The sequence below is a fragment of the Aedes aegypti genome, chromosome 2, assembly GCF_002204515.2.
Source record: "Aedes aegypti strain LVP_AGWG chromosome 2, AaegL5.0 Primary Assembly, whole genome shotgun sequence".
In the NCBI taxonomy this organism is placed as follows: domain Eukaryota; kingdom Metazoa; phylum Arthropoda; class Insecta; order Diptera; family Culicidae; genus Aedes; species Aedes aegypti.
The window spans coordinates 438,630,016-438,643,693 of record NC_035108.1 but is presented as its reverse complement, the minus strand read 5'-3'; the positions used below and the strand labels follow the sequence as shown (position 1 = coordinate 438,643,693).

General features: G+C 37.5%; 2 protein-coding genes across 3 annotated transcripts in view; both read left to right on the top strand.

Moving 5' to 3' along the window:
• LOC110677119 (bolA-like protein 2) overlaps positions 1–10,124 on the top strand; it is a 29,111-nt gene extending 18,987 nt beyond the window's left edge. Inside the window, exons 2-3 of the mRNA XM_021847839.1 lie at positions 9,632–9,726; positions 9,795–10,124. Of these exons, the coding sequence (XP_021703531.1) occupies positions 9,632–9,726; positions 9,795–9,891 (192 nt within the window). The 3' untranslated portion in view covers positions 9,892–10,124. The remainder of the gene's footprint in view (positions 1–9,631; positions 9,727–9,794) is intronic.
• The window catches only part of LOC5567998 (mevalonate kinase), a 30,739-nt gene extending 19,127 nt beyond the window's left edge, over positions 1–11,612 (top strand). For both annotated transcript variants that reach the window (XM_021847838.1, XM_001657775.2), the window contains 3 exons: positions 9,632–9,726; positions 9,795–10,124; positions 10,182–11,612. In XM_021847838.1, the coding sequence (XP_021703530.1) occupies positions 9,996–10,124; positions 10,182–11,246 (1,194 nt within the window). In that variant the 5' untranslated portion in view covers positions 9,632–9,726; positions 9,795–9,995 and the 3' untranslated portion in view covers positions 11,247–11,612. The remainder of the gene's footprint in view (positions 1–9,631; positions 9,727–9,794; positions 10,125–10,181) is intronic.
• Positions 11,613–13,678: the final 2,066 nt, after the last annotated feature.

The following is a 13,678-nucleotide window of genomic DNA, read 5'->3' as shown; positions in this document are numbered from 1 at the left end:
TAAATTAATATGAAAATTGCTACAAAGATTGCTTCCTTATTCAACAAACATTTTTTTCGGTTATTTTTCAAAAAATCTTGTTCTATTTATGCATGTATTTGTGTCATCTGTCTAGAACAATTTATATGATCAAGTAAGGTACGATAATGTGTTTTTAATTGGAAAATTTGTATAGTTTGCTCTTTTGCAACTATATAGGTTCTATAAACCACGAAAAGTTTTGTTTGAATTTTGCAATATTCATTCTTTTATATTTTCTAGTACCAGAAAGATTAAAATAAATTAGGTGGATAAATTCAAATGTTCTATAGTCAATTAGACAAATTTAAGCTAGTAATGAGAAAAAGTAAAAACAAAACAATATTCACGAGTATTCAAACTTATTCAAATTGTCGTAAGCAGTCTGCCAATGAATGCCATTAAAAAGTGAGGGTAAGTGTACCATATCGAATATATCTGTATTTATTCATAAAAATCACATATTTTTCATTGTGAGTCATTCAATTAGAACTGAAATGTTCACCATGCGTTGAAAAAACTAGTAGAATTTGATTTAAGGCAGAGGAGATACAATGGATTTTTGATTGACGGAAAACAATTTTGAAATTAATTGATTTTTGCAGCCAACAAGTTTGCTTGTGTTAATGTACATGTAGTACCAGTTTTGCATTAGTATCTGTGTGGACGTAAGAACATAACCTAATACGAAGCAATGGTTCGAAAACATTCAACATATGCTCAATATGGGCAAATGATGCACTTACCCCAGTGATACACTTCTCCCACTGTACCTTATTTATTCAAATATTTTAATTATTTCATGAATTCACGCAAGGTAATAAGGATTTCTTTAGAAATCCTTCTAAAAATTTCTTCAGATATTGCTACCACAATTCCATCAACGATTTTTTACCTTTTTTTCTTCGATTATTTAAAAAAAAAATGCTTCAGGAATTTGACTATGAATTATTTGAGGAAAAACTCCCAGGGTTCTATAAGAAATGTTCGGTAATACCTTCGTAGGTTCTATCAAGAATTATTTCATGAATAAGAATACTTCTACTGATTTCCTTCCTTGGCCTAAGGGCCTACTTAGCCTAGAGGTAGCGTCTGCGGCTATTAAGTAAAGCCATGCTAAAGGTGTCGGGGTTAGATTCCCGGGGGTCAGGCATAAAATATCATCGTGCCTGTCACACGATATACGAATGCGAAAATGACAACTTAGTCACAGAAAATTCTTTCTCAATAATCCACTTATTTAAAATTAAGTTGAGAAGCAGGCTCTGTCCCAGTGGGGACGTAATGCCTTGAAGTAGATTTCTTCGGAAATTCTTAATTCTATCCAGGAATTTTGAACGGAGTTTTTTCGAAGCTCCCTCAGAAGTCTCCAAACAAAGGTGCACATAGATTTTTGTCGTGCACTCAGGCAAATGAACTATCGAAATACATAGGAACCATTTATGAAAATTCGCCACAATAAATCGGGTTGAAGTTCATAGCTTTGCCTTATGAAACCAAACTTTGAAAACAAAAAAATGTTCTAGCGGCAAGCTGGAATCGAACCAAGGACCTTGTGATCGTTAAGCCCGTGCGTACACCACGCGCTTGTCGACGCCTTGACGTGAGTTCATGCTGAAACGATACATAAAGCGTTCGTATTGTAATAACCGTTCCACCTTGCATAAGGCAGAATGTATGCATTTCGATAGTCTTGTTCACTGCGTGTGGGTTTCCTGCGGTGATTTATTTTGAGATTCTTCTCAGAAATCCTATGCTTTGTATTGGAATTACTTCAGGTATTCGTTATGTTGTGTAGGGCTCAAGGATGGAATTCTAGTGATCTTGATAAAACAAATGATGCATCATGGTTGTTCTATATCATGTGATCATAGCAACTACGACAAACCCTTAGTCGTCAAGCCATCACAACAAACTCCGCTCCGCGAAAAAATGAATCGCTCGGCCTGTGAGCTGACGATCAATTGTTCGCGAATCAAAGTCATAATTTTGGAGGATTTTTCTGATTGCACTCCACGATTTGTCTCCTAGCTTGTCGTTTTTAATCTGAAAGTCAATCGTGCGTGGCATGTGAGAGAGTTTATCCGTGAATTTTGAATTGATTCGCATTAATCGCAACATGTTACAATATCCGACAAACCCTTTGTCCTACAACAAACAGTTCATCGGATGCTCGATATATCTATGATCATCGCGCGTGGTGAGGTGTTGAAATCATGTTGCTGCAAGAGCGACGGCCCTCTTGGACCATTCAGATACCGTGTTGTTTGTCGTTAGAGCTGATTTTTTTCCATCCTTGGTAGGGCTTACACCCAGTAATTCTCTTCGATGTCATCTCGAAATTCCTGCAGTTCCCTCCAGTCCTTTAACAGATTACACCAGAATTTTTTTTTTAGAAATATCTTAAAAGAATACATTCAATTCTCCAAGTAACATAAAGCCATAAGTAGTTCCTTCAAAAAAATATGCAGGAAATTGTTCTAGAATTTCTTCAACGATTCGTTGTATAATTTCTTATCTCCATTTTTTTAAGCGATCATCAAAGCATTCCCAAAAGTTTTTTCTCTTTTGTAGAAGAGCTACATAGGGGCCTTCCTTAGCCGAATGGTTGGCGTCCGCGGCTACAAAGCAAAGCCCTGCTGAAAGTGTCTGGGTTCGATTCCCGTTCGGTCCAGGATCTTTTCGTGATGGAAATTTCCTTGACTTCCCTGGGCATAGAGTATCATCGTACCTGCCACACGATATATGAATGCAAAAATGGCAACTTGGGCAAGGAAAGCTCTCAGTAGTAGTGGAAGTACTCATAAGAACACTGAGCTGAGAAGCAGGCACTTCATAACAATGTGATCTGGAAAAGTAACTGATCGAAATCAAAATCTCTTCGCCCATGATTTACCGCTGGTTAGATTTTTTGCCGTTACAGACGACACATGTAGAAAATAAAACGAAGACGAACAGTACTCACAATTTAGGAATTGCTAATGATTTTTGTGTTTTAAATAAAAAAAATACAACTAAATACAATAATCGCGTTAAAAATCTCAAACAAAAACCGATCGATTGTTATGAACTATGGCACTGACAGGAGAATAAAGTATAGTTAAGTTTACCATGTCATATGATACAAATCCGTGGTACAATTAAGGTGAAACAGTTTGGAATCAACTTTTAAGATTGCACTAAAACTTCAAAGGCACAAATCTCGCGAAGAAAGCATCCCACAACAGTGTACTTTTTATTCTGGCTTTGTGCACTAGCAGAAAGCTCAAAATAAGAAGATCAGAAACGTTTGCCAACTATTTCTCCAGTTTTGTGCCTTTGAAAACGTGAGTAGGGGGGCAAGTCGGCCATTGTGCAGGACATCTTTGGACTCCGAGATGTTTCACCTTAACTGAAACATACACGGGAAAAAATTCTGTAGTAAAAATTACTATTTTAGCTGACTACGCCCATTCTTGAAACTACCATGCAATTTCAGACCAATTTACTATATTTACGGTACATCCCACCACATTACTGGTACATTTGACAGAAATAATTTACAACAATCTGATTTCGACTAAAGATATGGTAAAATCAAGCGTATTTCTGGTCTGCTGAAAATTGCCGGTGCGAGCGCTTAAGTTAACCCCCTAAAATGGTAGTTTTTACCGCACAATTTTTTTGCGTGTAGTTAAGTTCACACGTATTATAGTCACATGTACAATATTATGGCATAGTAGAAATAAACAGTTTTGGGCAGTTCATGTTACTGTGATATTATTTTCAGTGTACGCAGGCATTTGAATTGGTCTATATAATAAAAGTGCTGTAAAAATTCAAATTGTTATTATTGCCAAAAATCGGTAAGGGGTCATTCAAAATGACGTCCATCTTTATGGGGAGAAATAGGGGGGGGGGGTGTACGAAAGTGTGACAGTGCATGTATTAGGTATTGGAAAAGTGTGACAGAGGAGAAGGGGGGGGGGACGAAAATCCCGAAAAACAATGGACGTCTCATTTGAATCTTCCCTAACCAAAAAAGGATTGCAAGGAAAATGAAAAAGAACGGAGATTTTCTTATAAATACAGGGCTGTTACAACAATCGCGAATTTCGCGATTCTCGCGGTTTTCGCGGATTTGTAGCGGATTTGGTGGGCCACGCGCGAAAATCGCGAGTCAATATAATTCTGTCGCGATTTTTGCGGATTTCCCAAATTATGCCAGGAAAATTAACAACAAAATTATTTTGATATGAACAATTGTGCTTTACATCATTAGGAAAATGTATATTCAAAAATGTAAACTCTCACCTTCTCATTGAGTGCTGTAAAGTGATCTTCATAGTATAGTTTTGCTGTTATCAGTTTTTGCAGGTATTTATTTGTTTTCCTTCAATAATTTGAAACATTTGGAATATTAAGGAAGCAGAATCCGTCATTGAATTGAGAATTTTCTAAAGCAGTGTTTCCGTTAAAAGTCAAGAATTTTACATGAAATGTGTTCACTATATTCAATTCTCCAACTGAAACACAGTGAACACAATTTCATAGAATAAGTTTCAGCTTTCAGGAGAACTGCTTTTGAAGTTTAAATGATGACGTCTCATCTATGATTTGACATGATTTAATCTAGATACAATATCGAAAAAAATGTCTGTTTAACAATTTTGAATTCTACAATTCTCAATGTGCACAAGCCGAGAGCTCTTAATTTAAAAGTTAATAATGGCGGAGGCCACGTCCTTGTCATCGGAGAAGGGAAAGAATGTTAGTTAGACAACTATTGTTACTAGAAACCGAGCATACCTCTTGTAGAAGGATTGGTCAGATCTGGACCTAGAAAGTTGGGCATCTTGTATGGAATTTCTAAATAGTTTTAAATGTATAATCTAATGTACTGTATTACGGACGGACTAAGGAAATATTACCGTAATCCAGGGTCAAATTGATTACTTGGAGAATTTGATGGGTACCAAAATGCAATAGCTTCCTAGGATGCTGGATGTTTAGACCCTAATTTAGTATATAAGGAAATTAATTATTCTTAACCCTCACCCAACGCCGCCTTTAGACGGGTACACTTTTTGTATATATTTTCGTGGCTCGAACATCAAAATGATTTTATTTTGGGATTAAACTTGAAACTATAACGCGCATACGAGGAAAGTTTTTTATGACTTTTGAAACTTTTCCGTATTTTTGAAAAAAAGTTTTAAAAATTGTATTTTTTATAACCTACAAATGCATGGAGCTTATTTAATGTGTAATTAAAAAAAACGTACTTTTTATATTTTTCTACAATCACCAGAAGAAGAGCCATACCACCAGGCTTCTTCAAACCACCTTCAAACCTGTGGTTTTGTTAATTACACGTAAAATAAAAAATGTTTTATAAGCGATTTCTTCACCACCGCTTAGGCCTTAAACCTGGCTTAATCGTATGGGTAAACGGGGTTTACGGCTTAAGCGAAGGTGAAGAAATCGGCCCTTAGAAAAAAAAATGTTTTAAAATGTACTGTTAAAAATTTAAATTTTTATTTTTGCCAAAAATCAGTAATCTTCAAGAAAAAATAAAAGGATGAAGAAGTTCAAAAGTTAAATTTATAAAAATCAAAAACCAAAATTCATAAATTCGCGAAAAAAAATTATCATTATTCAAAACGTGTTTGAAACGATTTTAGAAAACGAACAATTTAGATCGAAAATTTAAAAAAAAAAACTGGGTTAAATTTAATTTTTTTTGTATTATGATCAATTTCGCCCTAGTGGGTCATTTTCAGTTTTTGACAAACAAGCTAGTTTTATGATACTTCTAATATTATTTCCTAAAAAATCAGTTACATACACTGACAGAGATCAACGAAGTACTGGTTTTGCCGAATTGAGGTTGACAATATCTCTGTAACAGCAAGTTATAAAATAGTGATTTTTTTTGCCCCTAGATTACGGTCCAAAGAAAAGTCCATCAATTATCATAAAACACAGAAATTTTATAAAACACTTAAGTGTTCACAACAATGTTAAGATATTTTTTTACGAAAAATTAATTGAGTATTGTGACATGAAGTTTTGTATATGTCAAACATGTATTTAAGATTTCAGTGACAATTAGAAAAAAAATAATTTTTTTTTGGCGCGTATTGGTGCTTTCAGGCGCGGATTAAATTTCAGAAGTCGCGATTTTCGCGGATACTATTTTGAAGTTTTTGTAACAGCCCTGTAAATATAATCGCTATAACTTTTTGTTTCTTGATATTTTATACCCTTTGTACAAATTATCAAAAAACTTCTCCAGAATCTGTGTCGATATTGACCATGGTTTTGCTAATATGATTTTGAAGATGTTCCGATATCCCTTGGGTACACTGAGCTGAATCTGCAACTAGATTATATGTGCAGCGCACATGTATTTTTGCAATCAAGCTTCGCATTTGTATTGTATTAATTCTGCACATAAAATTAAATGGTCTGTTACCCTTAGATTGGATGGATCGCCTTTATAAATTATGTGCGATTGCATGTAGTTTCTATAAATCTCGCGAATATATTCAATTTGCAATCAAATGTTTATTTCCCCTATTATTTTTTTAAATGAAACAATAATCTAAAAGCTTATTAAACATTTTATACGGTTAAGTGAACTCTATCTCATGTTTATTTGCACTTTAATCAAATCATGTTGGTGGACTTAGTGGATTTTCAGCAGCAAGTTCGTAGCCTTGGTTATGGTGAAGTGAGCAGCGGTAAGGTTGATGAGAAAATCTTCATTTATGCCGGAGTACAGGTAGAGCTAGAGCATGTGGGAGTTTGCGCTGGATAGTTGAATAGGAATCCTTAAACGTCCTAGGAGCGTGGCACTGTTTTTACTGCAGTCCATGTTGTCCACCGTCACATAATTTGAATCCGGTACAGTCAGATTTAGAATCTCTGGAAAGAAAAAAATGACTGATTCGTCAATATATTATTTTCAAACATTTTCATTCAAAGAAACCTACCTTCTAGTCAAACAAAACTCTATAATCCGTCAAGTCAGTCGTTCCAATAGAACTTTTGAGAATGAAATCATATTTTTAAACAAAAGAGTACCGTCGTGCGGGGTGACATTGGGCCATAAGGCTAACTTTGAGCCAAGATTTATACAGCAAACGAATACCAGAATAGTGAAAACAATGTGGCACGCTTCGAGAATGCGTTATAAATAGCCACTAGATGGTCATTGACTAGTTTTTTGACGACGGTAATTAATTTCAAAAACGCAAATCGTGCTAGCAGGGTGATACAGATGGTGACATGTTTGCTTCCCGTTACTCTGCGAGTGTTCTAGAATTCAATTTGAAACATAAACAGGTTATAGCAATCTGGCCTTTATAATGCATTAGAACGCAAATGAAGATTATGTGCATTGACATTGTATTTTATTGTTGGCACAAACTTTTTTTTTCTCAGTACGACGGATTGAACTTTGTTTAGATTCTCAATTTTACGCGGTCGTTGAGGAAATTTCATAAAATTTCGTGAATTATAGAACTTTAACAGCGTGTGATTGGAATGGAATCCTTTAATGAAGAAGTACGAAGGTTTTCCCTAGTGAAAATAAGTGCCCGACGAAGTAAGTCACACAGGGGGGCGGGAAGAAACTTGCATCATAAAGTGGTGTGACTGGTGTCGATCGCTAAGCATTTATCTCAAATCGTGTTCATCCATTCAATTTCGGTGAAAAAGTGCAACGTGGATAATTGAAGGAGATCGCAGCAAGCCACGCCTGCGAGCGGTTGTGTTTTAGATCTACTGTCACGTTTTTTTTTTCGTTTCCGCGCATCATATCAATTCGACTGATGCAATCACAAATTTGGCGGAAAAATTATAATATTTCAACGATATCAACTTAAAATTTTTCTGTAATAAATAGTGCAAATGTTTCAAATTTTTCGAATTGTTCTTCGTGAAAGTGGAAAAGAGTAGAAATTTTCTTCCGGCATTGAATTATTCCTCTTCCGCGGTTTTGTGTTATTCAGAGTCGCGTTGAAAACAATCGAATGCATTCAGTTTGTGAATCTGTGAGGATAATTTACAACTTCCGGTTGCAAACCCCAATAAATAAAAATAAAATTAGGATAGTAGATGCGGGGTTTGCAGCTTATGCTCCAGTCCAGTACTTCGATCAAGAGTGTGATGAACGTTGATCGGCGTGACGGAGGGGGATTAAGCAACTTTTTTTTTCCGGAGGATGCAAGCATTTGGTGAGTCCGTTCCTTTTATACATAAACCCCGAATTAGACGTAACGATTTTGAGATCAGATTTTCGCGTTTTGGAATGCGACCGGTTTCTGCGGTTTCCGTTTATGCTTACATGGACGTCGGATATTATGGAACTAACGGTTTTTTTTCTTTTTTTTTTTTTGTCTCGTTTATTGCCGCACCTCATTTTACCTGTTCCAACCGGTCGCTTCGCGAAGTTCATAAACCTTTTTTTTTATTAGATGACCCTGGAGGGATCTATTCTGCTTTTACTCGGTAAATAGCAGATAGTTAATACCGTTGAACGCGTAATCGACTATTTTTACGCGAAACAAAATTCTTCATTCTGTAAATCAAACATCTTTCCTCTTTTGAATGCCGGCATTCAAGAGATTAAATTGAAAACGATTAAACAACAAATGCTCTGGGTCCATCGCTAGCTTTTCAGGCGAATCCTGATGACCTAATACCCCTCCCAACCCTCAACTCCGTAGCACTTATGAGGGTGTCGCTGAGTCGGAGGCCTCTCGTTAAGTAAGTGCTACATCAACATTTCCTTCCCCAATCCCAAGTTACGGTAAAGATGGGCGTGGCCGGGAATAGCAATATTCATGATTTTGGTATTCTTGTTTAAGATTGGATCAAGGTTTATTCCCTAGCCTTGCTCCTGAAGGCATTCTAGATGAGATTATCAAAAGAAAAAACATGAATATTGTTAGTATCCAATCTACGAAGTATACCGTAACTACGCTAACGCTAACTACGCTATTGACATTGTATTTTATTGTTATCAACTAAAATTTGTATGCGGGCACATAAAATCAAATTTGAGGCAAAAAATCAACGTTTATCTGGTTTCTGCACATAAAATATAATGGAGCTTTCAGTGTACAGAAGCTTCTGAAAAAATTTATACAAATCGGTTGAGCTGTCTTCAAGAAACCTAAAAAGTACAATAAAATAGACAGATAGAATTTGAAATTTTTGTTTTTTTTTTGGTCGGAGGATTATAAGTGCTCATTACTCTAAAACGTTGCACCATTTTTTCAGAACAATGTAATGTTTCGAAATGCGGATAACCGAACACGAGAAAATTTCTGTACGAGGGTTATGGCTATGCATTGGTCCCTCAAGTAATTTCGGAATATCTCCGTATCTAGTAGATCAAAGATCAACATCGACAGAGGTTCTAAAACTAGATGAGTTTGTTGATAATTTGTAAAAAGGGAAAAAATATCTAAAAACAAAAAAGTTATTGTGATTTAAATATTTTTTGTGATAAAAATAATGCTGCTAGTAGTCTACTCTTTTAGAAAGCGAAAATTGATGAGTAGATCGAAAATAGGAATTTGGTAATAAAGGATTAATATGTTCTCTTTCTTTCCACTTTCAGGAAGTAACTGATGAATCTGATGGATGTGGCGGCAAGTTTAGCGCAGTAATAGTCTCATCCCAGTTTCAAGGAAAAACCCTGCTTCAGCGACACCGGTATGAACCTTATGTCTGTTCAAACTTATTCGTATTGACGAATCAATTTTTTGATTACCATGTTCTAGACTCGTGAATGCAGCCCTGGCGGAAGAACTCAAAACGATTCACGCATTTTCTCAGAAAACGTACACTCCGGAACAGTGGGCAGCCGAGGGTCACTAGCGCTCAGAACCAGCTCGTTGCACAAAACTTATTCAATACACCCTAAAACATACAAACGGTTTCATTTTTTAACGTAGCAGAGCATCTCGAAGAAAATTCGCACAATGAATTCACTGAACAGTTTTGAGATCTCCGCCCCTGGCAAAGTTATTCTCCATGGAGAACATTCGGTTGTCTATGGAAAACCTGCCATCGCTGGCCCCATTGGGCTTAGAACCTATCTCACTTATAAGGTAAGATCATCAGTATTTTGTACACAAACTCTTTCTCTAACACATCAATCCTTGCAGAAACTAGACGTCCCGGAAATCATACTCGACTTCGCCTCGATTCCATTCACCTCGAAGCTATCTCTCGAATCGTTCAACCAATTCCTCCAACAGCACAACTGCCACTCGGATATGCAACCACTCGAATTCCTCTCGAAACTACGCACATCGGAAGAGTTCCCGTTCGCACAATACGTGTCCCCGCAGCCGGCTCAAGACTCGACCAAAGAGCGCTACTCGCTTGGCGTAGCTCTCTATCTCATCAATCGCATTATGCGGTCTGAAGGAGTTGACGCACTTCCGACTAAGAGCGGGTTCCAACTCACGATCAAGTCGGTGATGAGCATCGGAGCCGGATTGGGTAGCTCTGCGGGGTACGGAGTTTGCGTTTCAGCTGGCGCTTACGTAATTACGAAACTTGCGAAAGGAGAGTTAACTGTGGACAACGCGTTGAACTATTCGTTTCAGGGCAATGAACCGGAAGTTCTGAAGAAAATTTCTCAATGGGCATTCGACTCCGAACTGGTTATGCACGAACGACCCTCGGGGATTGATAACACTATATGTACGTACGGAAACTTGATCAAGTTCCGCAAAGGTGAACCATTCGAGAGTTTGAAGCTCCGCCAGCAGATTAACATTTTGATTGTGGACACGAAAGTAAGTCGAACGACATCGAAGCTGGTGGCGAACGTGGCAGCATTGAAAAACAAGCATCCCAAAATGATGGAATCGATTCTAGATGCCATGGGGCACTTGGTGGACGATGCGGTGGAACTGTTGGAAGATGAACGTGACCAGTTTGAGGCACTCCGAACGCTGGTGGCGGTTAACAATAATCTATTGCGCGCCATCGGCGTTAGTCATCCGTCGTTGGAGAAGGTGTTTCAGCTGGCGGATTCCAGCGGGTTCGATGCCAAACTTACCGGAGCCGGTGGCGGAGGATGTGCTTTGGTATTTCTGCCGAAGGACTACGAGAGCCTGAAGGAATTCGGGGTGTTAACGGGAAGCTTAACGGAAGCTGGGTTTAGCTGGATGGCTACGACAATCGGCGGCAGTGGCGTTGAGTTCAAGGCGATCGAATGACGAATAATGGGTAAGCGCAAGCTATCCGATGATCATTCAATGTGACTTTGGTATCAGTAGTTCTGGTGATGGTGCTATGTAGTTAGTAGGTAGTGTTGTATCATGTATCTTAATATGTAGTATTCAAGTGACTGTGGGAACATACATTTCGTATTACTGAAGCACTATTTAAAAGTCCGTGAAATTCTTAATATTATTACAAGCACTTAGCTGGGTAACTCCTGAGTTTACCCCTTTCTATTTCAGATCAAGCAGGTAAATTACCTCAAAATGCCGTATTCTACAAGTAGCCTAAATATGAAATGTCCCAACCTTCAGTTGCTATTCTTCGTTACAAAATGAAATCGTTAGTTTGATTCCATAAAACTGTTTACAATTTTTACAGCTAAAACATATCCATTTTCCAGGTCAGCTGAATGTCATTAGTCAATTAGTTATTAGCGTTAGTCATCTTCAACTCGGCTGGTGAAAAATAGATACGACAGATGGTACACGTTCAAATGCTCTGTGGAAACATGTGATAAGTGTTTTTTTCGGAGATTATATTTTAAGATGTTTTGTGGAGTTTTGTATTTTTACTTTTGTTCGATTGACTTGCGTTTTGTTCTAGAGTGCTTTGTGATGCCTCCAGCAATTGAATTCGTTTCGCGCGACTCGTTTTCTGTATCACCTGTGTGTGTTGAGCGTGTTGAATCAACACGTTCATTCAAAAATTAAATGTAGTTCGTGGATGCTCGGTTCGGGATGTATTATGAACTGCAGTTTTTTTTTGTCGATTTTCCGTGTGATGCATGCATTTTGATGGGCAGTGTTAAGTTACGGCTTACACTATTGTTCATTAGTATAGGAGCGACGGATTGCAGAGGAGTATCGAAAAAGGAATTTGGTGAGTCCGTTCTGATCAGCAGCGCATGATCACAATGCGTAAATATTAACCATTAGTCTAGTCGGTCAGAACATATCCTATGGCACTGCCCCTTCCATCAACATTCCACAACACTTAACACCTATGAAAGGGCGTAGAATTCTCTGCATCTTTTGAAGTAGGTATTCAATCAATCATCCTTTCCAATACCCCCGGCTTTCGCAAGGACGTGGCCAGGACAGCTCTCAAGTATTGGAGGATGCGTCAACCTTGTCTAAGAGTTAGGGATTAGTCCCAAATATCTAACATTAGTAACAGACGGGAAGGAGGCAACCCTCATACAATGGTCTAGGACTGTACCACCTACGAATTTGTGCGAAATACTTAATGCTAATGCTAATGCTAGTTATTAGCATTAGTCATGTTCTGGATGCCGCGCTGGATAGATCTATAGTCAAGTCTTCTACAACATATATTCCTATGACAGGTAATCTCAAAGGTATATTATAAAATATTTTGGTTCAGAAAGGGGTATGGGCGCGTTCTGCCAACTCGGTCGAGGCAAAGTTTCAACATGGATGTTCTGAAGTGCCAAAATGAAGTGTTGTGCTTTTGGTGAGCACTTGAAGATGGGATAGAAGGTCATTAATTCGCGTTCACGATTTACTTCTGCTTCTCTTAAAAGTTATATAAAATATTTGGTTCTTGTGTATATCCCTCAATCCCTCAAACTATTCTGAATAGCCGTTATGAGAATATCACCTATATTTTCTCATATGAAATAATACAGGTTTGTTCTACATTGAAACATCAAGATACAACTCGCTAACTTAAGAAATACTAATCCTCAGAACTTACGATTTCTTCAAACGGTTTCAAAACCTCAAAACGTGCATTCCAATCAATTCTTCACCGTGGAATCTTTCTCTATTGAATAAACTATCTTTTTTTTTGTTTTAGTTTAGGATAAAAAAGAAGCTTTCGAGAAATTAGACGAACATATGAGTATTACTCGGCCGAACTTTAAAGTTTAATATTGCCGAATATTGAATGATTATTCGGCCGAATATTCGTTTGGCCGAATAACAATACTTGAAATATTCAGTATCCGGCCCGAAGCCGAATAGTGTTATTCGGTACATCTCTATTGAAATCGAATTCAGATTAACTTCTGCGTCCATGAGTCCCCTCGTGGTGTAGGGGTAACGCGCCCTGTCTAGTGAACACGGAGTCGTGAGTTCGATTCTCACCGAGAAGAAGTGTATTTTTTTTCGCAAATTTCTCATCAATTTGTCCATTTAATTCAATTGCGAAGAATGTGTAATGTTTCGTTTTACGGTAGTTGTTCAATAGAATCAGTTTGAAAACTTTATATGATCTCATTTGCTTCTGATTATACTGCCCATTCGCATTAACGACGTAAGCGTCAATATGACCAAAATGTATTTTTTCATTGACACGCATTCTTCGCTCAATAATACACTGGCTGGACATGCGAACAGCGCTTATTTGTTCTGAAATATTTGAACTATAAGAGAAGAACGGATTGACATGCAAACATACACCA